General features: G+C 48.3%; 1 protein-coding gene across 1 annotated transcript; it reads right to left on the reverse strand.

Moving 5' to 3' along the window:
* Positions 1-354: 354 nt before the first annotated feature.
* Tnfrsf13b (TNF receptor superfamily member 13B) lies at positions 355-22714 on the reverse strand. The gene is made up of 5 exons (XM_060363590.1): positions 22594-22714; positions 10411-10540; positions 8249-8494; positions 1951-2124; positions 355-1544 (listed from the first exon to the last, which is right to left on the reverse strand). Exons 2-5 carry the CDS (start codon positions 10517-10519, stop codon positions 1321-1323), a joined length of 753 nt encoding a protein of 250 aa, XP_060219573.1. The 5' UTR covers positions 10520-10540; positions 22594-22714; the 3' UTR covers positions 355-1320.
* Positions 22715-24033: the final 1319 nt, after the last annotated feature.

Raw genomic sequence — 24033 nt, forward strand, 5'->3', positions numbered from 1 at the left:
GGAAGCTGATCATGGCAGCGTGATAATGATGCAGGATGGCTCAACACGTCTTGGACAAGAACTTGTTAGATGCCAACTTTTCAACAAAGATAAAGCAGCAGTGGTCTCACAGGGCCTCCGTTGTTGGTTCAATTTGTCCTCCAAAACTCACTATGCTGAAATCCTTAGTGCTTTGAATGTGGCCCTATTCAGAGATGGAGCCTTTGCTGAGAAGTGGAAATGAAGCCATTAGGCAGATCCTAACGTGAAATGTAAAGGGGAGAATGATCTGAGAGACAGAAGACCGAGTGTAGAGTGATGGGGAGAATGACCACCAGTGGATTAAGGAGAAGCCAAGGACAGATCCCGCACGTGCAGCCTCAGGAAGTGCCAATTCTGTAGCCACCTTGGCTGCAGACTCCAAACCCTGTGGACAGCCACTTCGTGTGAGTGGAGCTGGCACTGGTGCTATTCTGTGCATGGCAGCGTTACCCCTGCCAGCCTGCTAGTTGGGAGTGGTGAGAACAGGAGCCCCTGTTGTGTGGCCTTTGGCGTGGGTAGGCCACTGCAAAGTGGGTAGGTATCTGGGTGTTAAGGATGAAATTTCTCTGTGTACAATCTCATGCTTAAGCTTGTTGGGAAAGTGCTCCTGAGGATATTTTCATGCATCTGGAGGTTTAAATGCAACTAAAAAGATAAGCGTGGATGCTCAGAAAAATGGGTGCATTGAACCCACTCTCACTGAGGTCCAGGGAACACCCATCATTCTTTTAGACGTTTGGCCTTCACACAGAGGAGCCCTCACCTTCCTGGCTACGCCACATTGACCACACACAAAAACCTACATGCACAAAATTCACACACATGTGAAAATGCGCTCACACATACACCCAGTTCATACAGACACGCAATACACAGACATACAACTCATTTAGACACGCCCACATGACACAACCCAGAACCTACACATTCACATACAAAGTCTTTAATTCACAAATACATATACACCGCATTCAGCTATCTGCCCAAGGCCCTAGGTAAGCCTGCTTGTCTGTAAGGACCGTAAGGACGGCATTCTGGGCGCTGGTCATTCTTCCATCTTTCTCCACTAAAGAGAAGCACACAGGTTGGCTGCTCAGCGGAAAGTGTGGGGCACAGTGGCACAGGTGCGGCGCTGGGGACGTGGGCACTGCGGGTTAGTTGCTTTATTGCTCTGCATGGGTGCAGCCAGGCTGCCCCTCTCTGCCTCCTTCTCGTCTTCTTCATCTGCTCTCTTCTCCACCCCACCCCAACCCCCTCGCACTCCATCTTCTCCCTTGTCTCCTCCTTCTTCGCCGTCAGTCAAGCTCCAGGACGCGCGTCCCCGGTGGGCAGGCGCAGGCCCCCCAGGCCGCCGGCCGTGACGCGCGCACAGGGCTGTGGGGCGGCGGTGCCCGCGAAGCCCAGCATCCCGAGAGCACGGGTACTCTCCTGCGTGGGCGACCTGCGCTCCGGGAAGCAGAAGCTACACGTCTCGACAGGCTGGGCTGGCGCGACCACCTCGCTGAGAGCCTCCTTCGCCGCGCCTGCAGGGACAAAGAAGGGCGCCTTGGGCACCGAGGGCCATGCCACACCGCCTGATCCAGGAGCCCAGCCATCCTACAAGCCATTCCAGGCCTCGCTCTCCTGGACGCCCCTGAAGAGGCTTTTAAGGCTGGGCTCACTTTTTCCTGCACCCCGAAACCATCCACCCCCCTCCAAACCCCATCCCCGCCCCGGGGTGACCTCCTACCAGATTCTCCTCCCAAGGCTAAACTTAACAGCACCCTTCCTGGTGGCCCTGCTGCTTGAACCCGATTTCAGCTTCAGGGTGTGGCCCCGGGCCACTCCAGTGTGCTCGGAGCTGTCCTCCCGGAGGCAGGGGCGGTGGTGGATGGGAGAGGGGAAAGGCGGGTGCTTGTCAGGGCAGGGGGCCTTGCTTTCCGCACTTACGGTGGGGAGCCTTTGCTTGTGGCCCACGCGGCCGCGCACCCTGGCTGGGAAGTGGCTCTGCTCTACGCCGGAGGAAGCAGGCCGCGGCCACCAGGAAACAGCAGAAGATGGCGCAGAGGCAGAGCCCCAGTGTGCTGTAGACCAGGACCAGCTGGTCGCTGCTCAGCTTCAACCCTGTGGGTGGTTCAAGATAGACAAGAGCATGAGTTCAAGGGGGGTACCGACCCCTCCCCCCCAAGACTCCCCGCCTGCAAGGTGTTCTATTCAGGCCTGTAGCTACTCATACCCTTCCCCATTCATTTCAGGACTAAGGGCCCTCCCTATCTTGGGCTTCCTTTTTACCTCATTAGGACCAAGCAATTCACAGGGCTATCCCCAGGCTTGCCTTGCGGATGGGCACATGGGATTTCTTTCCTGGCCCCAAGACTTCACCGCTATTCTTTCTAAGTCCTGAGAGAACTGGCCCCTCTCACCCCAAACTGTTGGCACCCTTTTCCTTAAAAAGGTGACAACTCTGGAGCCGGCCCATTCTGTTTCCTACACACGCTTTGCAGGTAGACAAAACCAGGGATGGATGGATGCTTCCTTGTATGCAAGGATGCGCAAGTCCAAGGAGGATGACTCCACTGAGCATCGGGTCTCCTGGGAGAGCTTAGACTTTGAACTCAGGACCAGAGAGATGATGCAAGAGTCTGGGCCCATTGAAGCAGAAGGGCTCTGGGATGCCTGGCATAGTTCCCTTCACAGCTTGGACGAAGGAGTAAGAGCTTGTCTCAGGCCAATGCCTGACATTTCTCCTCCTAAACTCTCCCCTGAGTCCCGAAGTGCCGGGACTACGGCACATGTTGTGCTAGTGAAGGTGTGGGGGGGAACCTTTCCCTTGAAGGAGGAAATGAGAGTGATAAACTTATAAAATAGTTATCAATAAACGTTCTCAGAAAACATTAAACCACACAAAAGTACGTTTTAGCTAACGGAGCACTGCCTCTGCCAGGCAGTTTAGAGTGGACAACCCTGGCTGGCAGGGTTACTCCATCGCTCTTATCAGGAAGAGCAGAGATCTGCCGGCAGGATGACCCCATTTACAGCTGCCTGGGAAAAGCAGCCCTGCTCTGTCTCCGGGAAACTATGACAATGTTCTACACTGTAAATCACCCCATTTGACCTAACAACCAAAGCTTGGAACTCCCATCTCTATAGAACAGCGTATACTTGCTCAGAGTATAACTTGGGGCTTAGTCCTGTTGGTAATGAGCAAAAGTTCAGCCATTTTGTCTTCAGACTCCATTTACTCACTCATAGGTAGAAACTAAGTTCAAGGTCCCAGGCCTTAGGGTTGCTGTTGTAGTGGAACAGCTTCTGTTGTAAGGAAACGGTTGTCTGAGTCTAGGCAGCTCAGGGACAACTTGTAAGGAGACAGTTGTCTGAGTCCAGACAGCCCAGGGACAACTTCTCCATCTTGCTGGCAGGGTCAAATAAGATCATGTTCCCAGCCTAGGGACCTACTCCTATCCTGACTGATGGAAACTCCCTTGCTCAACCCCTTTTGTCAAAATATGTTTAGACACTGCTACAGCCTACCCTGCTCCCCCTTGCTCTATGGTTTTCACTCTTTAAACATGCAATACAGCTTCCCCTCAGGGACATGGTTCAGACCCCAAGCTGACCGCCTCCCTGCAAGTGTGGAAAATACAACCTGTTTTTTGTTTGTTTGTTTGGTTGGTTGGTTGGTTTTGGTTTTTCAGGAAAGAGTTTCTATGAACAGCCGTGGCTGTCCTGGGCTCACTTTGTAGACCAGGCAGGCCTGAACTCACAGAGACCTGCCTCCCTGAGTGCCAAGACTAAAGGTGTATGCCACCAGGAAGCTTCTGTCTCTGCAGTGAGTTTTCTCAGCTTCCACTTCGAACACAGAACAAGTCCTGTGTAAGCCAATGGGAATTTCTGTTCAGGGCCAGCTCCCTTTTGCTCATTAGAAGTAGCTGCACACTATTACTCAGGATTTTTCCCTTTGTGACTCTCACAGGTGCTTGGTGTGTTTTCTCACTGAGAAAGCACAGTACTGCAAAGGCTCAGCCTGTTCCGGGTGCAGGTGCAGTTTGTACCGCACTTTCTTAATTCTCCTGTTGGGGGGGGGATGGAGGGTGCCGGGGGCTATCAATACCTTTGTTTTTAAAACTAGGGTGTAACTTGTAGACCATCACATTTACCACTTTAGTGGATTTTGAGTGTTTTAAAAAGTGTATCCATCAAGTTGTGCAAGCATTTCCACTCTCCAAGTTGAGGCTATTTCTGTCTCCAGTGAAAAACTTCCTGTCCCATTAATGGTCCCTCTCCATCTTCTCTCACCTGCCACCCCCCCAACAGTCATCTACCCTCTGTCTCTGTGGGATGACCAGCCTGTTCTGGACATCTTGAACCTCACACTGACAGGTTTGGAGAAACTATTCAGGATACTCATATAGTGTCCATGACACTACATGGACAATTCTATTTTTGAAAGACCTGTTGGGATTCTCTCTCTCTCTCCCTATCTCATATATATATATATATATATATATATATATGGTTTTTTAAAACAGGTCTTCTCTGTGTAACAGAGCCCTGGCTGTCCTGGAACTCACTTTGTAGACCAGGCTGGCTTTGAACTCTCAAAGATGAGTCTGTCTCTGACTCCTGAGTGCTGGGTTTAAAGGCATGCACCACCATGCCTGGCTCTATATCTCCTTTGAGTTGTCAATCAGATGCTGGCTTTAACAGACTTCTCTTAGTTTTAGGGCATTCGCTCCTTATACAAACTACAGTCTGGAGTAACAAACACCTTTCTGCACAGAGACTTCATCCTTCCGCAGGGCTCTGATACATGGCCCAGCCAGCTGTACAATTACTGAGAAAAACGTATGTTCATCATGATATTAAAACATTCTCCTCATGTTGCTTCTTAATGTTCCCCGCGAAGCTGTAATAGAGGAGATCCAACGGCAGACCTCTGGGCTTACACACAGTCCCTCATGTTACACATCATACGGTGGACAATGGTAACAAAGAGATCATCAGTCTCACTGGCGCTTACGACAGAGTCGGCCAAGTGTTCTTTGACCTGTCCACTTCCTCTAATAAGGGCAAAACTGCCAACGATCTTCAGCACACCCTCCATAAGAATTACATACCAACAGCCTCACGTTGTATGTTGCAGCTGCTCCGTCACACACATGTTCTAAGAATACACACTGGCCTCACTCGGCTGCCTAATGCTCTGGATCTTTGCTATCTGTTAAGTGCTATCATGGCCCCTTAGACAGACCCTCCTCTGAGGGGCTCTAAATGCTGCCCATTCCACATCACCCCTTTTGCCGGCACAGAAGCAGTCTGTGCCTCCAAGCCCTAAACAGTTAGGGTGACCTCTGATAAGGGGGTGTGGGGACTAGGAGCTAGACAGACCCCCTGGTAGGCAGACACATGGGGAGAGGGGTCATCGCTAGGTAATAAAGACGGTGAACTTCCAAGATGGCCAGTTTCTTCCTCTGAGACAAAAGCCTGGCAGCTTTAAAACAAAGGCCTAAAGGGTTTTTCCCAGTGGGGCCCTCTACTGATGGACTGGCTCAGTGAGTTCAAGGTCAGGTCAGCATGCCAGAGTTGTGAGCCGAGCAGCTACCCCGTCCTCCTTCAAATCTGCCCTAATCAACCCTTCCTGGTCACAGTGCGGCACACCATTGACCCCAGCACTCAGGAAGCAGAGGCAGGTGGATGTCTGCGAGCTCGAGGCATGCCTGTATATGCAGCAGGTTCTAGGACAGCCAGGGCTACATTGGAGTACCCTGTCTCAAAACAAAACAGAACTGACCGATCAACCCTCAAGCAGGAGGGAAAGACCCTTTAAAGACTTGAAAAACAAAGCCCAGCCCCTGGAGAGAGACTGGCTTTCAGGGTCCCCCAAGTCCTTGCTCTATTTAGCAAAGGTTTTTCTCCCTGTCCCTCTCCTGTGTGTGTCTTCATTAATCTCAAACTACTAATCAAGCACTTCCTGCCCCACTGCTAGTCTGGATTGCCTCCCCCTCACACTTTACCCATAGATGCTGGGGCACCCTTGAAAGAGTGAGGAGGATTTTCCTAAATGTGTTGTACTCCTAATCTCTTAGCAAGGCCTTTAAAACTTGCTCCCTAACATCTGCTCAAGGCACCTTGCCAGTTGGAAGCACAAGGCCCCCTTGTGTGTGCGTAGACACCATTCCTGTGCCTGTCAGCTCCTTGCAACTTCACTGCCACCACCTTTGCTCCACAGGACCCTGAATCACTTCCTTACAGCCAGCCCTCCGGCTTTCAATCTGCCCGAACCTCTTCTGCGTCCCAGAATTGCTGGGGACAAAGAGAAAGACCTGCTTTCCCTAGGCTAGGGAAATCCTTTCAAATCCTTATCGCCCCTCTCCATTTAAACCTAACCCTGCTTCGGCCTTTGGCCTCCCAGAACCTTCCTCAGCCTACCATGTTCCCTCAACACCAATATCTTTTGCCTTGCTCAAATGAGCTAATTAATTAAAGTAAGTCTATCTCTCCTAGTCATCTTGTAGACTTTCATTGCCATGTCCCCGGGACACTCCTCCATCTGGCATGCCTGAAAGACCCCAAAGGGAAAACTGTTCCAGATAACCATTTTGGACATCATTTCCCGTCTTTCCTTTAAGACAGGACTCTTTGGGGGTTGCAGGAAAAGCATCCACGAAGCTCCAATTTCTATCTCTACACCTCCATTAATAAGAGCAAAATGAGCCATCAGACCCTTCCCTCTTCTGGCCACTCTGGGCATTCTTCAGGACTACAGAGAAGAACAGGAATGGGGAGAGCCTTCAATTCCACCTCAGTCCTTCAGGCCCTCCTCCAGGAATAATGCTGCTTCTATATCAGCACATCAAAACTGGTTCAAGACCAGGCACAGACAATTCAGCAATAAGGTCCCTCTAGATGGGCTCCTGGTTCCCACCCATCCTGGCTCCTTCCCTTACTCACCGCCTTCCTCCTTGACATCCTCATACTTACGGTTCACCCTGCCTTTTAAACTTTTTATGGAAGTTTCTCCTGAACTGCATCATTTACCTGGTTCACCACACAAGATAAAGATGATTCCTCTAGAATCACTCCAGACTTGAGAAGCCCAAAATGATGCCTCCCAGCCCTAGCAGAAAGTAACCAGATAGAAAATGGCGCCTTCATCCCTTACATGGAAAGGGTCTGGGGATTAAAGGAAATCTGCCCCCAATGCCAAACCAGCCCAAGGGCCCAGGAAATCTGCAATGCATGGAATTCCCAGAAAGCAGCTAACCCCCTGGAAAGTCAGAGAAAAGCAACTGACCTATCTTCCATCCTGCCATTCTAAGAAATAGCTCGTATAGAAAAGCAGCTCATTTCCTCATTTCACCCCTGACAAGACCCTCCCTTCTTCCTTCTCTATTCTTAGCTTTGTCATGCCCACAAAACATGTAATTTGCATTCCTCTGCAAGTTCAGATTCTGTGCCTCTTGAGTCTTGGAGCCTCATCTTTCAGACTAATAAACGTCAGCTTTCACTACCGAGGTCTATCTGAGTTTTCATTTCCCTCTGATTGTTTAATTCTTTCATTTACCAAAAACAACAAAAAAAAGTTTGCAGCCCACACCAGGCCCTTTTACCCCTGGAATAAGAAGCTCAGAGAGGCTATGTAGAAAGGGGCAACCCCGGGCTGCTGGCTAGGCCGTGACGATGTATTGTGATCTCAGAAGCTAAGAAGTGTGTCCATGGCTCAGCATCAGACCTCCTGCCTTGTACCATGAGCAATGGGCTCAGTTCCAGCACTACACAACATTAAGGGGAAACTTTCCATATATATTTGAGACAGGGTTTCTCTGTGTAGCCTTGGGTGTTCTGGACTCACTTTGTAGACCAGGCTGGCCTGGAACTCACAGAGATCTGCCTGTCTCTGCCTCTCAGAGTGCTGGGATCACAGGCGACTGCCACCTTGTCCAGATTTTAAGGGGAAACTTTAAACAGATTTTTAATATTTTCACTATAAAAAAAATGACTAAGTGCTTGAGGTATCAAAATTTGAGCAATGTACACTGAGTGTGTGTGAGAAAATGTCCCATAGACATCTGAAATTTTGTCTAAACAGTTTTTTTTTTTCTATCCTGGAGTGACTTCCCTGGCTTCTGGCTAGTTGCTAAGAGTCTGGGCCTCTTGAATCAAAGACTCTTGTTATTAGAGCCTGCTGCCCGGCCTCCTACCAGCCCTGATCCTCAGATGCCTTAGGCACTGGTGTTGGGTCACTTACCTGGACCTGTCTGCAAGCCTCCATGATCTGATCCCTGGTGCCTTCCTGAGTTATCTGGCCTGGCTTCTACCTCCCCAGCCTGTGGGCTCCTGAGCTCGGGCTGGAGGTTCACCCTGCTTCGAGCCTTTTTCTCACAGAAATGAGCACACTGCTGAGGGTGCTGCATGCAGGTGGAGTCGCAGCTGACGCAGGCCCCCAGGAGATGGTCGTAGTACTTGCCCTGCTGTTTTCGGCAGCTGAGGAACTCTGTGGGACAGAAAGAACAATGCTGCAGGGCTTCTGGGCTTTCAGGAGCTTGGGCTCTGACCCTTAGCTATGTCCAAGCGAAGAAACCAAACCAGACCAACCTATATATAGTTCAACGTGAAAACAGCAGTTCAGAGTGGCTGTGCCCTCTGGGCGCTCTCTAGCATATGCGTTTTTGATATTTACATCTATACTCATAGGTATCTTCCTGTACCCAGTCCAAGATGTTTCTGGGTTTGCTATTGTTGTTGTTTTGTTCCTTCTTTGACCCAAAATTTCTTCTCACTTCTTCCTTTCCAAATGTGGTGGCTTTCTACATATATCTAAAGCTTTAAAGATTTATTTATTTTTATTTTACATGCATGAGTGCTTTGCCTGTACCACAAGCATGCCTGGTGCCTGCGGAGTTCAGAAGAAGCGGGAGCTCTCCTGGAGTCGGGTGAGTCAGCAGTAGTGGCTGGGAACAGAACTGGGTCCTCTGCAAAACTAGTGAATGCTCTTAACCACTGAATGCTCTTACCCATCTCTCTAGCCCCTTCTACATGACTTTTAAAATTAATATCTAGATTATTAATTACATTGCCATATAGAATGTTTGTTTGCATTTTCAAATCTTCTGACTTCATGTTAGTGGGAGGAATGGGAGAGGAGAAGCCAGGACCCTCCTTGGAGAGTTGGGAAGGGAGCTGGGAAAGGCCATGGTGATGTGCGCTAACTCGAGCAGGAGCTATGGCCCCAAGGTTCCCATCTGTCAAATAGTTCACAGGAAGCTGATCTCCTGGGCAAGTGAATCCATCACAGCCAGAAAGGCTCTGAGGCCACAGTCCTACCTGGAGGAAGTCCTTCGGGCAAGGGAGGCATTACCCACTTACTCTCCAGTAAGCACCATTTACCACATGCCAAGAAACAGAGAGCCAAGCGACCATGGATTGAGACCCCCCCTCCTGAAACCGTGAGCTTTCCTCCTTTAAGACTAATAGAATCTTAAAATTATTTAAAACATACAAGAGCAAACAAGACTGCCCAAGGGCTGAAGCTATTTATTTACCACCAAGATAGACAACCTAAGTTTGGTCCCGGAGGACCACATGCTGGATGAACTAACTACTGACTTACACACGTGTGCATACATTAAAAATTAAGTTTTAAAGCTGGGAGATAATCAGTAAATGTTTGAAAAACACACGAGTGAAAAAACTGGATTGGGAATGAAAAGGCAGAGTTTTAATCAGTTCTGAAGATGTGCATATGGGTATGCTGAGCTCTCCCGTGTCTGTCTGTGGGGGGTGCTGTGCTCTCTTCTCTCTGTGTTTAGATACTTGACAAATTCCATAGCAAAATGTTTCTAAGCAAAGCAACAATAGAGCTGGTGAGGTAGTACATGCCTGTAATCCCAGTATTCGGCATACTGAGGCAGGGGGATCTAAAGTGTAAGGCTGGCCTGAGTCACACAAAAAGACCTGCTAAAAAAGAAGAGAGAGAGAGAGAGAGAGAGAGAGAGAGAGAGAGAGAGAGAGAGAGAGATCTAAAAAACATTGTATTTGTGTGTTGATTTACCAAAGAATCAATTTTTTAAAAATATTTTTTTAAAGGATGAGACAGGGATGAAGAAGGTCACATAGTGAGGCCTAATTCCTCCTTTGTAGTCAGAGAAGGCCTCCGGGACAGTGATGTTGAAAAGGAGCTGAGGAAAGATTAGGGAAATGCTTTCCCGGCAGGGGAGTAGGCAACTGCCAAGGGCCCGAGGCAGGAAAGAAGAGACGTGTGCCAACAGTTGAAAGGCTGAGGAAAGAGACCACTTGGCACATCTCATTCCTCCACTCATTCTCCTCCACCTAGCCGGGGAAAGGGCAAAGGGCTTCTGGGGTGGCGAGCCAATGCTCAGCTGTCCGCCGGGCTCAGATGCCAAAACTCACTGCAGAAGTCTGTGCAGGTGTGCTGGCTCCTCTGGCTGCAGGTGACTGTGCAGGAGATACAGGTTTTCGCTAAGGGGTCCCAGTAATGCTCTCTGGGGCAGGATGCCATAGCCACCCCTGGCCGCCAGCACTGTGGAAAGAGAGATGGAGCTTTAGGACGGCAGACAAGCCAGGTGGCCTCTCCTGCCACCTTCTGAGACATTCTCTGTTTCAGCAGGCAGAGGGCAGCCAGACAAAGCTCTTTAAGTTTCCCTCTGTAAGACAGTTTCCCTTAAGGTCTCTCCCTCATAGAGTTGTAACCTGCCTGTTCCCCCATTGTCCTCCATGTGTTCCAGGTCTCTGCTTACTTCTCCGTCATCCCTGACATCTGTTTAATCCTCCTTACCCAGAGGGGTGGAGGGGAGAAGTGTAGGAAACAGAGAGCTGTAAGGACCAATTTATGTTTAGGCAACCTAGCACTGACCTAGCTACCCAGCCTGGGCTGAGACGGCCAATGGTAGACAGCAGAGGGCCGTGAGTCAGCACAAAATGGCTGACGCTAGATGTCTGAGGAATCCAAAAGCAAATAATGATGTTGCTGGGAACAAGCAAAAGGAACTTGTTCCAAGAATTGCTATTTTGTTTTCTGGACCCCATTTAACCATAGGGGGAAACTAAGTTCAAGGTCCTAGGCTCTAGGGGAGAGTTGTCTGAGCCCAGACACCTCAAGGACAACTTCTCAAGGGCAACATCTTTCTGGCAGGGTCAAACAAGGTCATGTTTCCAGGCCCAGAAACAAACTGCTATCCTCATTGGTGAAAAAAATAATGATCATAACAATAACTTGGCACAGATGTTTGTGGTTTGCAAGCTAAAATATTCTGTGCTATTCTGGCTCAGGGTTTTCAGCTCAGCTCCTGAGTCTGTTCTGTGGCCATGAGCGATCAGCAGCAGTTTGGTTATAATCCATTTTTGTCATCTTCATTGACCCGGTGTTTGAGTTATATTGGATTTAAGAGGACCCCATAACAATGTCATCTCTTCTCTAGCTGTCCTTGGCAGAATGACATTTTTGTGTGACTCTGTATAAACATGGCCTTAAAGTCAGAGGCAAGGGTTTTTGTTTCATCTTGTCTATCTATAGGCCTATATGCCTCTGAGGCCTGTGTGCTGGTCTGCATGGGTGTAGGTGGGTGCCCAGGTACCTGCCATTGTCTGTCGAGCAGTCTGTGTACAGGCCTTCATCCAGACTGAGTGAAGTATCTTTTTAAAATATTATTTAATTTTATGTATATAAGCATGTATATACACCCTATGTGTACCTGGTGTCTGTGGAGGCCAGGAGAGGGTGTCAGAGTTATAAGCAGTTGTATGCTGCTTTATACATATACATACATATATGAAACCTTGGTCCTCTGCAAAAGCAGCAAATGCTCTTAACCACTAAGCCATCTCTCAAGTCCTAGCACAATATGCCTCGTCTGTCCAAGGCTCCTTTGTCTCTTTAGTCTCCGGGCCTCCTTACCTCTATGCGACGCTCCTCCTTTCTTGGCATTCGAGCATGGACCTCAGGGGACCCTACTGTCCCCACCACCATGCACCCCTCCTGCACACAGTACTTTTGCTCCTCACCGAGGCCTTGGCATTCATGAGTGTGGCTGCGTCTCGCCATTGTTTTAGATTCCCCATGAGCATCATTTGGCAAGGCCTGGTCATAACCTTCTGTCCAGTGCTGGTCCTCAGGACTCAGCATGTGCCCTCTAGATAAACAGGTTTTCAAAAGTAGACTTGGCCAGCGCCCAAGCCTAACATCACAATGATGCTTTGAATAAAGCCCATGTCTTTTATAAGTATAAAAGACATCGTTGTCATACCAAGACTGAGCTCACCTCCTGCCCCTAGCGCGTCCCTAGGGCTACCCATCAGGAAAGGGACTATTCTGACTTGGCACTATGGGTTGTCTTCCGCGTTACAGATGTGAACTGCATCTCCTCCAGGAGACGTGCAGCAGTCTTTACCCTTCACCGAAAGCAAGCTAAGCAGAGCCCTGGCATTGGGAGTGAGGAGGATCTGTCTCCTGATATGGCCTTCCCTCCTCCCTCCCTCCAGCCTGCACCTAAGCAGCACATGTCAGGCGTGTAAAATCCATTCTCTCCGCTCTGTGGCTGTCTAGAGGTTAGCAGACGTGGTGTGAGGAAATGGCTGTGGGGAGTTGCTGAAAGGCAGCCTCAGAGGGAAAATCTCCCCAACAGTAGCCAGGATCAAAACAATCCTGGGTCCCAGTGGGCAGACACCCGGTCACACTGGAGCCTGCTCACACTGGAGCAACATGACACCCCAGTCACAGTGCTGGCATCACTGAGGTAGGTAAACACAGGGATAGTTTAGTAATCTAGGCTGGACTTGGTTTGGTTTATGTAATCCTGCCTCCTGGCTGCCAGCTCCCCGCTCTGCATATATGACACTATACACCCACACCTCTTCAAACAAGGCACCTACCAACCTCAGACACTCCTCCCCACCCCTACACTGCATGGAGCTATACTTCTTTCTGACTCAGGTAAGTAGATCTGTCCTTAACAACCATCAAATTTAGTTTCTATTCAAACATATTTCTAATTACCAATAGGAAGAATAAAAAGGCCAATCCATCTTGAACTGGTTTTGGGTGCATATGTACTAAGATAAAACTGTGTCCTCAGGCCAGGAACTTTTAGGGAGAACCCCTTATTTGCCAGCTTAAGCATTTGTATAATTGGACATGCATAAGATTAAAGTCATATGCCTTATGGGAAGAGACATGTGCAATGGAAAGAAAAATGGCTGTACAACCCAGACTATGAATCAAAACAGAGACCTGGCCGTACTACACCATGAGCAACCAAACTCTCCTTCTCTTGAACCCCATTAAGGAAAGCCCCAAATAGTAACTGGGCTCTCGATTCCCTCTTTCACCCCAGTGGCCGTCGTTCCTTTGCAGTGTGCTCTGATCATTTCTATTGCTTTGCATAAGGGTTTCTTGCTACTTTGCAAGATGTGTGAGCTTCTGTTTCACTCTTGAATAAAATGCCAAGAATCTTCATGCAAGCCTGCAAGACAGCCGCCCCCCACTGGCTATAAAACCGAAGCAGAGGGATGCCCGCTCACATAGAGCCCAACAAGGGCCAACAAGAGCCACTGTCCAGACTGCTTAAAATAAAACAAAACAAAAAAATCCTCAGTCTTATCAAAAGTGTGCAAAGATTGTAGCAGGCGTTTCTCAAAAGAAGACACAGAAATTGCTCCCAGGCATTGGAGAAGATACTCAACATCATAGCTCATCAGGAGAGCCACGGCTGACTCCCCAGCCCTGGTTGGATGGCTTTTATTCATAGCCAGGGTGTAGAGAAGAGGAATGGTCACATACTGTTGGTACAACAATTATGAAAGTTTCTTTAAAAAAATGAAAGTAGAATCAGCACAAGGCCCCCCAATTCCACGGGTGGGTGCTGCGGTGGCTTGGCTGTGAATGGCCCTCACAGGCTCCTGTGTTGAACTTGGTCCCCAGTTGGTGGGACTTTTTGGGAAGAATTGGGAAGTGTGGTCTTGTTAAAGGAAGTGTGTCACGGTGGGTCCACGGCATTCTCAGCGTTTCTCTCTGCATAACGTGTGTGGAGAAAAATGTCCTGCTCCAGTGCTGTGCCTGTCTGCCTGCTGCCATGCTGCCCACTGTGATGGCCATGGACTCTGGCCATCCGGAACCATGAGCCCCCAAACCAAACACTTGATAATCTGCCTGGGTCATGGTGTGAGTGGGGCAGGAATTTATCTAATGGCAACGAAATTAGATCAAGACGTAGCTTCACTCCCGTGATCACCATCATCGCCAAGGTTCGGAATTAACCTCAACGCTGAACAAGGAATGCATGTATGAGGAAAATGACCTCTGCATGATGGAATATGATTCAGTCACAGAAAGGAAGAGAGGCTGGAAGACAGGTTCTTAGGTCTCACACACACAACAAACTTCAGGTGGTGGGTAGGCTGATTTCATCACTACACAATGTAGACACACAGTTAAAAAGTCACTGCACCCATAAATACATACAGCTGCTAGGCAATGACTTAAATTTTTTTTTTTTTTTTAAAGAAACAATGACCCAAAGCTTCCTAAATCTGAAAAAAGGCATGAATACACAGGTCAGAAGCTCAACAGGTTCCATACTGGCAAACCCCAAATAAGCCAGGCCTAGGGCCTCAGGCCTGTGACTACCGCCACCTGGGAGGCTGGGGCAGGCTACCCAGCTCGGGTGATCTCAAAGCTAAAAGTGGTGAATAAAACAAAACAAAAATGTAAAGGGGCCGGAATACAGCTCAGTGCTAGAGCACTTGCCTAACAGATATAAGATCCTAGGTTCAATCCCTAGTACTAAAGAGAGAAGCAAGGAGCGGGGGAGAAAAGGAGAGGTGAGAGAAGGGAAGAGAAAGAGGAAAGAAAACAGTGAAGAAGGGATAGAAGAAGGAAGAAAGGAAGGAAAAAAACCCTCAACTTTGTGCCATGATGCTTTACAATAAAACTGTAAATCCCCGAGGATACAGAGAATTGTGAAAGCAGCGAGACAGAAGCAACCTGTGGACCTGGGAGACGGACCTCCCTAAAGGTTAGAGAAGAGACCTGACTCCATCACATTGTCCTCTGACTTCTATGTGGCATCTCTGTCACATGGTCGTGTGCCCCCCCCAACTCCTTCATACACACCTACCCACGTCATCACTATAAAGAAAAGCAGAAAGGCAATCTGTTATGTGCCCGGGGTCTTCTGAAAGTTTATGGAGAGAGAGACAGTGGAACAGCAGATATAAAGGCCCGCAAGAAGGCTGCCAGCCACAAGTCACATCCTGGGCAAAACTGTCTGTCAATGATAAAGGAGAAATTAAGACATTTCTAGGAAGAAAAAAAAAATCAGAGAGAGCCACATTGCTAGTACCAAAGGCTACCAAGAGTCCCTCATGCTGAGACGGAAAGTTGACTAGACAGAGCCCAAGGATAAGAGACACTAATAAAGGTCCCTGCGCAAGAAAACCCTCATTTTTATTTTGTTTTCTTCTTATGCATGTGGCATTTTGCCTGCATGTATGTCTATGTACCATGCACATGCTTGGTGCCTGCGGAGCGCCTGGGACTGGAGTTACCAAAAGCTGTGAGGTACCCTGTGGGCTCCGGGAACTGAACCCCGGCCTTCTGGAAGAGCAGCTAGTGCTCAGCTAGTGCTGAGCCGCTTCTCCAGTCCCTGTCTTGTTTTTATTTTATTGAGACAGGGTCTCCTTACGTGGGCCTAGCTGGCCTGGAATTCTCTACTAGGTCAGGGTCTCTGCCTCCTGAGTGCTGGGATTAGAGGCATGCCCCAGGCACCATGCCTGGGTATTTAATCAATTAATCAACCAATCAACTGATCAACCAATTAATTAAATAATTAAACAATCGATTGATTATTTAATAATCAACCAATTAATTAGATAATTAATCAATTAATATGTACATGTGCATATATGTGTGTGTTTGTGTGCGTGAGTATGTGTGGACCTGGGTCCTGAACCTCAGGCTTCACAGATGTCAGACGAGCGTTCTTCCTGTGAGTGCTATCCCTAGCTCTTTGTTTTATTATGAGACAAAGCCTTGCTAAGTTGGCCCAGGTTGGCCTTGAACCCCATCTCTAGCCAAGGTAGGGACTTGAACTTGTGAACTTCCTACCTCATCTTCTCGGGTTCCTTGAATCATGGGCCTACACCACCAGGCCAGCCAGGATAAACCTGAATTATTGTATACTTGTTATGAGTCGAAACTTCGCTCCATAATTTAACAGATGCTACATAAGCAAGTATTGAAAGCCTGTGTTCGGGGATGGAGAGCTGGCTCAGCAGTTAAGAGCTCTGGCTGCTCGGCTGGCCCGGTGGCTCATGCCTGTAATCCCAGCACTCTGGGAGGTAGATCCCTGTGAGTTCGAGGCCAGCTTGGCCTGCAAAGTGAGGCCAGGACAGCTCAGGCATGATTACAGCTCATGCCTGTAATCCCAGCACTCTGGGAGGCAGATCCCTGTGAGTTCGAGGCCAGCTTGGCCTGCAAAGTGAATCCAGGACAGCTCAGGGACACAGAGAAAACCTGTCTTGAAAAACAAAACAGGGGCTGGAGAGATGGCTCGGTGGTTAAGCACACCGGCTGCTTTTCCAGAGGTCCTGAGTTCAACTCCCAGCAACCTCTACCAGCTCACAACTGTCTGTAAAATTGGATCCAGCTCCCTCACACAGATATACATGTAGGCCAAACACCAAATATACATAAAAATAGACAATAAGTTATTTTTTTTTAAAAAAGAAAATGAAAACAAAAAAGAGCACTGGCTGCTCTTCAAGAGGACCTGAGTTCAGGTCCCAGCAACCACATGGCAGCTCACAACTGTTTGTAGCTACAGGTCCAGGGGATCTGACACCCTCACACAGACATACATGCAGGCAAAACACCAATGCACATGGAATCAAAATATTAAAATTTATACAAAATGAAAAATAAACCTTCAAAAAAAAAAAACCCCTATATTAATCATCATTCAGTGTCCAAAGAGAAAACAACAATAATAACAACATAAAAGGAAAAGGGCAGAGATTCTTAGAAACAAGAGTTTTGCATATTAGTGAGACTAAGTAGATATTCAAATTAAGATATCACAAAATCAAGTTGTTAAGACAGGGTTTCTCCATGTAGCCTTGGCTGTCCTGGACTCATGTTGTACACCAAGCTGGCCTTGAACTCACAGAGATCTGCCTAGCTCTGCCTCCCACGCACTGGGATTAAAGGTGCGCACCACCATGCCCAGCTGCTAATTGTAATCTTTAAGATAATCACTAAGAAAATAAATTAAAAATCTGCAGGAAAGCGGGAGAGGCAATGCTCTGACTCAGGGGGTATAGGTGCCTGCTACCAGTCCTGATACCCCACGTTCAACCACCTGACCCACACAGCAAAAGGAGAAAACGGAGCACCACAAGCTGCCTTCTGCCTTCTGTTCACTCAGCGCGACACCCGAGCCCCGACGCACGCACACATGCATGCCCAGAGTAAATAAAATGGAAGCACTATATACACAGCAGAAATAAATCCTCATCAGAAAAAGTATTAAAGACAAACGACCTAAACTCTCGTTTAAAGGAAGAAACGGGCGAATAGATTTGCAAAAACCCACAAGATTCATCTTTGTGCTATTTACAGAAGATTTGCTGTTGTTTGTGTTGTTTTTTTCAGACAGAGCCCAGAGACTAGACCCAGCTAGGTAGTCTCCACCCTTAGCGACACCCCAACCCCAACACAACACTTAGCTCAAGGGACACAGAAGATTCAAAGCATGGAGCAAGATAGTTCATACATTCCCAGGCCATGGTAGCACAAGTTTTTAATTACAGCACTCTGAGTTTGAGGCCATTCTGGTCTACAGAGGGAGTTCCAGGACAGCCAGGGCTACACAGAAAAACCCTGTCTCAAAAAAAAACAAAAAAGAAAAACAATAAATAAATAAATTAAATTTAAAAAAATTGAAAAGATATTTCATGCAAATAGTGCCCAAAGAGCAGATGCAAATTTACAACTATTATCAGACAAAATACATCTCATGCTGAGGCCCCGAAGAGATTAAAAGAAAGGAAAAATCCCAGGCCAACAAGCCTTATAAATACAGCAGCAAGTTCTTCAACAAAATGTTCCTCAACAAAATGTCAACATAATGATCATAAAGCGTGTTATTTGCCATGATCAAAGGAGGATTGTTTCTACACTGCAGCAAGGATTCAGTTCTTCCAAAAGCCACCAGTTCCACGTACAACATTGAAAGGGTGAAGAAGGAAGCTGCACAGTCATCAAATGGATGCAGAAAAGCTATCTGACAAAATTCAACACCTTTTCATGACAAACCAAAGAAACTCCCCAAACACCAGGTGTAATAAACTAGCAATAAAAACAAGCCTTTCACACAAGGAAGGCCATATCCGAAAGATTTTAACAGGCAGTAATACACTTATGGTGAAAAGCAGAGTTTTTTTTGTTTTGTTTTGTTTTTTTTTTTTTTTAGATAAGATCAGGACGAGGCATGACCACACCCTTTACCCTGCCCTGTTCAGCGAGGTGCTGGGAGACTGCACATTCCAGCTGACCCCCGACTCCCATCCCAGGTCCTGGGGCGTTTCCTTCCAGGTCAAGGTGGCCTCTGGTCAACGCCTCATTCAATCCTCTGAGATACTGTATCTTGGTGATCATGTATCTGTAGCCATGGTTGCTGGATACAGATGAAATTAAAGGCCTGCCCCAAACCTGCCACTGGGGTAAAATGATAGTGATAATAATGATATAAAGAAATAAAGAAATGTATCCAAACTGGAATGAAGAAAGTTAAGTCCACCTCTGGCTACAGATGACATGACCTTATGCTAAAAAGGACTACAAAACTATTAGAGCCAATAAAAACATATTAAAAATCAAAAGCCATTAAATTCTCATAGGCTGACAAAGAGCAATCCTAAAAAAAAGAATTAAGGACCAATTTAACTTATAATGACATAAAAAGAAAGAAAATACTTAGTATAGCTAACCAACGAAGTCAAAGAAGTAAATTCCAAAAACCATAGAATATTGTGGAAAGAAAATGACCTCAGTAACTCAAAAGATTCCCTCTGTTTACAGACTTAAGTCAATAGGGCCCGAAGCAATCTACCAACCATACAGGTTATAACAGGGTCCTCACGACTTCTTAAAAAGCACAAGTAGAGAAAACTATCCTTAAAATTCACATAGAATGGCAAGGAGCTGAGCAGTCAAAATGATCCTGAAAGGAAGGGCGGCACGGAGGACCCTCACTTGCTGGTTATGAAACAGCGCAGAGCTGCCGCAGCCTGCCGTGTGGAGGCAGCGTGGACTGGGCTCCAACCAGTGCGGCTGGACAGGAAGCGCAGAGGAGCCTTTGCATGTCTGAGCAGATGGCGTCTTTACAGGAGAATCACCAGCATTTAGTGGGGCCAGACCCAGCCTTTTCACTGACTAGTGGACATCAGTTAAATTAGGATGCCAGCCATTGAAGGTGTTTTATCAGTCTTGAAGGGAAAGCTGGATAGACACGTGCAAAAAGAATGGAGTCAAGTCCTTACCCAGTACCATTTAAAAACATAACTCGAAGAGCTGGGGGGGGGGGGTGTTGGTGCACACCTTTGATCCCAGCATTCAGAGGCAGAGGCGGGTAGATCTCACGGAGTTCAAGGCCAGCCTGGTCTACAAAGTGAGTTCCAGGACAGCCAAGCCTACACAGAAAAACCCTGTCTAGAAAAACAGGGACCCACAGTGAGGACCCTGCGTACTAAATGGAATCAGGCAATGTTGTTGCCACTTTGTCAAAAGGCTTGGCAAATACTTAAAATAGTCAACTGAATGGCCACTCGAGCCAGCAATTCCACGTCTTGGTAGCTGTCTATCCAAAAGAATGCAAACACATCTGCCCAAAATATAAAGTCGCTTTCACAAAAGCATTGCTCTCAGTCCCCACAGAGTAGCAATCACCCAAATGTCGGCCAGCTGATGAATGGATTAAAAGATACAGTCTGTACCTATCAATGTGGTTAGCTATGAACATGGCGCACTGATCATGCTACAACATGGGTGGCCTGTGAAGGGGAAGAGGGAACAGGAAATCACAGCCTGCAACGCATGTGATGCTGCTGATACAGGATATTCAAAACAAGCAAGCAAACCTCTAGAGATGGGGAGTGGGATGGTCGTCTGAGTCTAGAGATGGGAGCAATGGAGATCAACAAGGCTTCTTTGGGGGATATTGGAAACATCCTAAAATTAGACCGAGGTAATGGCTACACAATTGTAAAAACAGAAAATGGCTAAAGTGGAGTTACTGGCCTCCCTGTGGAGGGAGTTAGATGAGCAGGCCAGCTGGAGAGAGACCCTGTGACCTCCTGGAGGCCTGGAGCTGCCACTACAGCCTCGAGGTCAGACAGGGAGGTGAAGGCCGAACAGAGGGCAGATGCTGACTCACCCACTACCCAGATCCATGTAAAGCCCTGAAGCACCACCGAGCCCCTAGGATGGGCCGGAGACCCTGTAGGGTGATGGCAGCCAACGCTGGAAGGAGTCTTAGCAAGACAGCTCTTGGGTGGATAGCAAGGAAGGAGGAATTCCTAGACCTGTGCACTGGGCTCACATCAACACAGACTCCCAAGAGTCGGGAGGAACTGAAATTCCTAGAGGCCTCCTGCCATGCTTGGCTAGATGGCTGGTGCTGCTCCATGGGAGATGGCTGCGGCAGACTAGTTTGAAACAGGTTTAAAAAGTCGAGACGGCAGCTTCCATCGCTCAGAAAGACCTGGTGTGTCTGCCATGTGGTGCTGCAGGCTCCTTTACAGAGGACTGCGAGGTCCTGCAAAGTGGGGGCACAGCTGCCGGTGCTTCTCTTCCAAGCCCCAACCAAACAGCTGGACTCCTCGCCCCTTACTCTGAGTGTCGGCAGCAACACTGAACTCTTGCAATTGTCAGTTCCCACCTTTTAAAAACTGGACACAGGTGGCGGAGGTGGGGACGATAGCACATGCCTTTAATCCCAGGACTCAGGAGGCAGAGGCAGGTGGATCTCTGTGAGTTCGAGGCCAGCCTGGTCTACAAAGCAAGTGCTAGGACAGCCACGACTACACAGAGAAACCCTGTTTTCTCAAAACACAAAAAACAAAAGAGCGAGCGAGGGAGCGAGAGAACAGAAAAAGAAAAAAACAAGGCAGGACTCATTTGGCTGCTAGTGTAAATACCTTGAATGAGGAAGGAAAGGCTCACTTTCAATACCAGTCAGAGGCCAGGGTGAGCGAGCAGTCCCACGCTGCTTTAGAACGAAACACTCAGACAGTTTTAAGAACAGAGGAAGGCAAACTACAGGTTTTTGCTATTAAACCAAATACTTGTGGTTTGTTTCTTTTTTTATAAAAAAAAAAACATTCTTTTCCTATTTGAGCAAAACAAAAATGTTATGTGAAATATATTAAAGAGCTTACTTTTGCTTTAATGGCTCTCTATCATCATCATTATTTTTTTTTGCTTTGTTTTGTTTTTGTTATTTATTTACTTATTTACTTATTTTTTGAGACAGGGTCTCACTAAGTAACCTGGCTTAGAGAAAATATACCTATTTCATGATGATACAAATATAAGTCGGAGGATTTTTGTTGTTGTTTTTAACTTCCCAGAGCTTTTGTTTGTGACTCTTCAAGAGGGTCTGAAGGGTCAAAAGTGAGTTTGTGGTTTTGAGGTCCACTTTGTAGGTGAAGAGAAGGGGCAAGGACAAAGCATACAAACTTCAAACAGCAGGAACTTGAACACACCTCCCGTCCCAGCCCTGGCTGCAGCTCTAGGAAGCTGCTGTGGGTTCCAGCCCATTCTGGATGATCCCTAACTCCTGGTCCCAGGTCCCTTGACATTTCCGCCTGGGTGTAGGTCACTGCCCCGTGTGATTCGCTGTGAGACTGATTGGCATCCCTGGTGGACACGGTTGCTGGACAGAGACAGAAAATCCTGGCAAAGCCTGCCTGAGCCACTGTGAGAAGAGAGTCCCGATGAAGAACCTGTGCCTCAGAGGAGACCCTTTGACCCTTTGAAGCATCCCTGTAACACTACAGGCTAAACAACCCCAACTCATCAATAATCATCAACAAGGAAAATAAGAAGGCAGGATGGGGACAGGCAGAGCTTGGGCTACGGAACCTGATTTCCCCTGTGGGCCCTGAAGGACCTGCTTTGAACCTTTCTACCGAGGACAGCATCCGCACTTCTTGCTCAGCACCTGTGCTCTGAGGCTCTTTGTAATGTTAAGAGTTCTTAGAAATTCATGACAGTTGGGGGGGGGGAGGCAGAGTTCTAAACGCTGAATCCTGACATATCTAAAAACCTATCAGGTTCACTTAAAAAAAAACAGCCCAGGGGCACAAGGAGAAAAGCTGGAACACATGGATAGAAAAAGAAGTTCCTGCTGACCCCATACTCCTGGGCAGGTTAGACCTGACCCTGGACGCTTCTCTCAGGTGTAGCCCTGGAGCTGTCCCAAAGCTGGGTAACCTTAGCTCGTACCTGTGGTGGCACTGCAGGATCCCCAGCCCCCGGAGCACCTTTTCGGCCCTCACCCACCACAGCCGGCTACTCACCACACTCCTGTGCCACCGGCTGCGACCTCCTGCCTGGCCTGGCCCACGCCACTCATTACTCAGGCCGTTTATTATTAGCCTGAGAGTTTGTCAGGCCTAGGCCGCACTTCCTGGGTTTTCCCCCCAACCTGGGGATGTAAATAAGCCGCCCTGCTGACCTGCGCCTGCGCCTCAGTGCAGGGAGCAGGGGTGGGTGACCTGTCCCTGTTTGCTTAGCTGGCCGGGGGGGGGGTATCTTAGCTTGACCTGGTCCTGGTATGACAGGGTTTGAGTACCTCCGGATCTTCCCTGGCCCAGCTCAGGGGCCTGGTTCCTGTCCACTGCCACCTCTCCAGGCCAGACTGCCCAAATACCTCTTGTCCTCCCCAGATAGCCTTCCCTCCTCTTGGACCACCACATCCTGTGTTGCTGCTGGTCAGTTCCTGTTGACCCTCCTTTAATGATCAGTTGAAGCCGTCACCTCTCCCAGGAAGCCACCTATGACTGCCCCCAGGCCATTAGGTACCTGTGGTCTGTGCTGTCCCTGCAGATCTGGATTTCGCTTCAGGGTCCAGGGCCTTGGTGAGGACTTACATATACCATGACCTGTACCTTCATACTCCGATCAGGAAAGGGGGCCTTGGAGTCATTGTGAGAATGACACGCATTCATGCTGTCACCTGATTGCTGCTTATCTGGGTTTCAGTCCTTCTGAGACAGGAGTCACTAAGTTGTCCAGGGCTGGCTTGAACTCAAGATCCTCCTGTCTCAGGCTCCAGAGTGCTGGGATTGCAGGTGTTCTCCACAACACCCGGCCGCTGCAGGCCCGTTCTTACAGCAAGTTCTCAGTGGACAGCGGCTCCTCCGACAAGCGATGTGGAGAATCAGCGCTCCAGCCCTGATTAGCCTGGCCTGGCCTTTATTTCTGTGCACTCACAGGCCTTCAGAATCCTGCAGGGATAGGAAGCCCGACACTTGCACTCCCAAGTTCATCGCGGCACTGTTCACTATAGCCCAGATCTGGGGTCGCTCCTCCTGTCGTTATCGGAGGAGTGGAAAAGAAAACTGTGGTGTGTGGAAACAATGGGCCCCTATTTATCCTCGAGAGAGAAGGAAATCCTGCCATTTGTACCAACAGGAATGAAATGGGAGAATCTCACATTTAAAAAAAACAAGTCAGGCTGAGTGTGGTGGCACACGCCCTTAACCCCAGCACTTGAGAGATGGAGGCAGGCAGATCTCGGAGTTCGAGGCTAGCCTGCTTTACAGAGCAAGTCCTAGAACAGCCAGGGCTACACAGAGAGGCGCTGCCTCAAACAAACAAACAAACAAACAAACAAACAACAAACAGAAGAAAAAGAAGTCGTGGTCTAGAGTGAAGGCCCAGCAGTTAAGAGCACGAAGACAGCTGGGTGCAGTGGTTCACGCCTGGAATCCCGTCACTCGGGGAGGCGCGCTCAG

Source organism: Meriones unguiculatus, chromosome 11 (assembly GCF_030254825.1).
Source record: "Meriones unguiculatus strain TT.TT164.6M chromosome 11, Bangor_MerUng_6.1, whole genome shotgun sequence".
NCBI classification, from domain to species: domain Eukaryota; kingdom Metazoa; phylum Chordata; class Mammalia; order Rodentia; family Muridae; genus Meriones; species Meriones unguiculatus.

Excerpts from the sequence above, each read along its gene's own strand:
- Tnfrsf13b (XM_060363590.1), bottom strand. The coding sequence starts at position 10,519 with ATGGCATCCTGCCCCAGAGAGCATTACTGGGACCCCTTAGCGAAAACC. Across the intron at positions 8,495-10,410 it reads CACCTGCACAGACTTCTGCA|AGTTCCTCAGCTGCCGAAAA; the intron begins GTGAGTTTTGGC and ends TCTGTCCCACAG. Across the intron at positions 2,125-8,248 it reads AGGCTTGCAGACAGGTCCAG|GGTTGAAGCTGAGCAGCGAC; the intron begins GTAAGTGACCCA and ends AACCACCCACAG.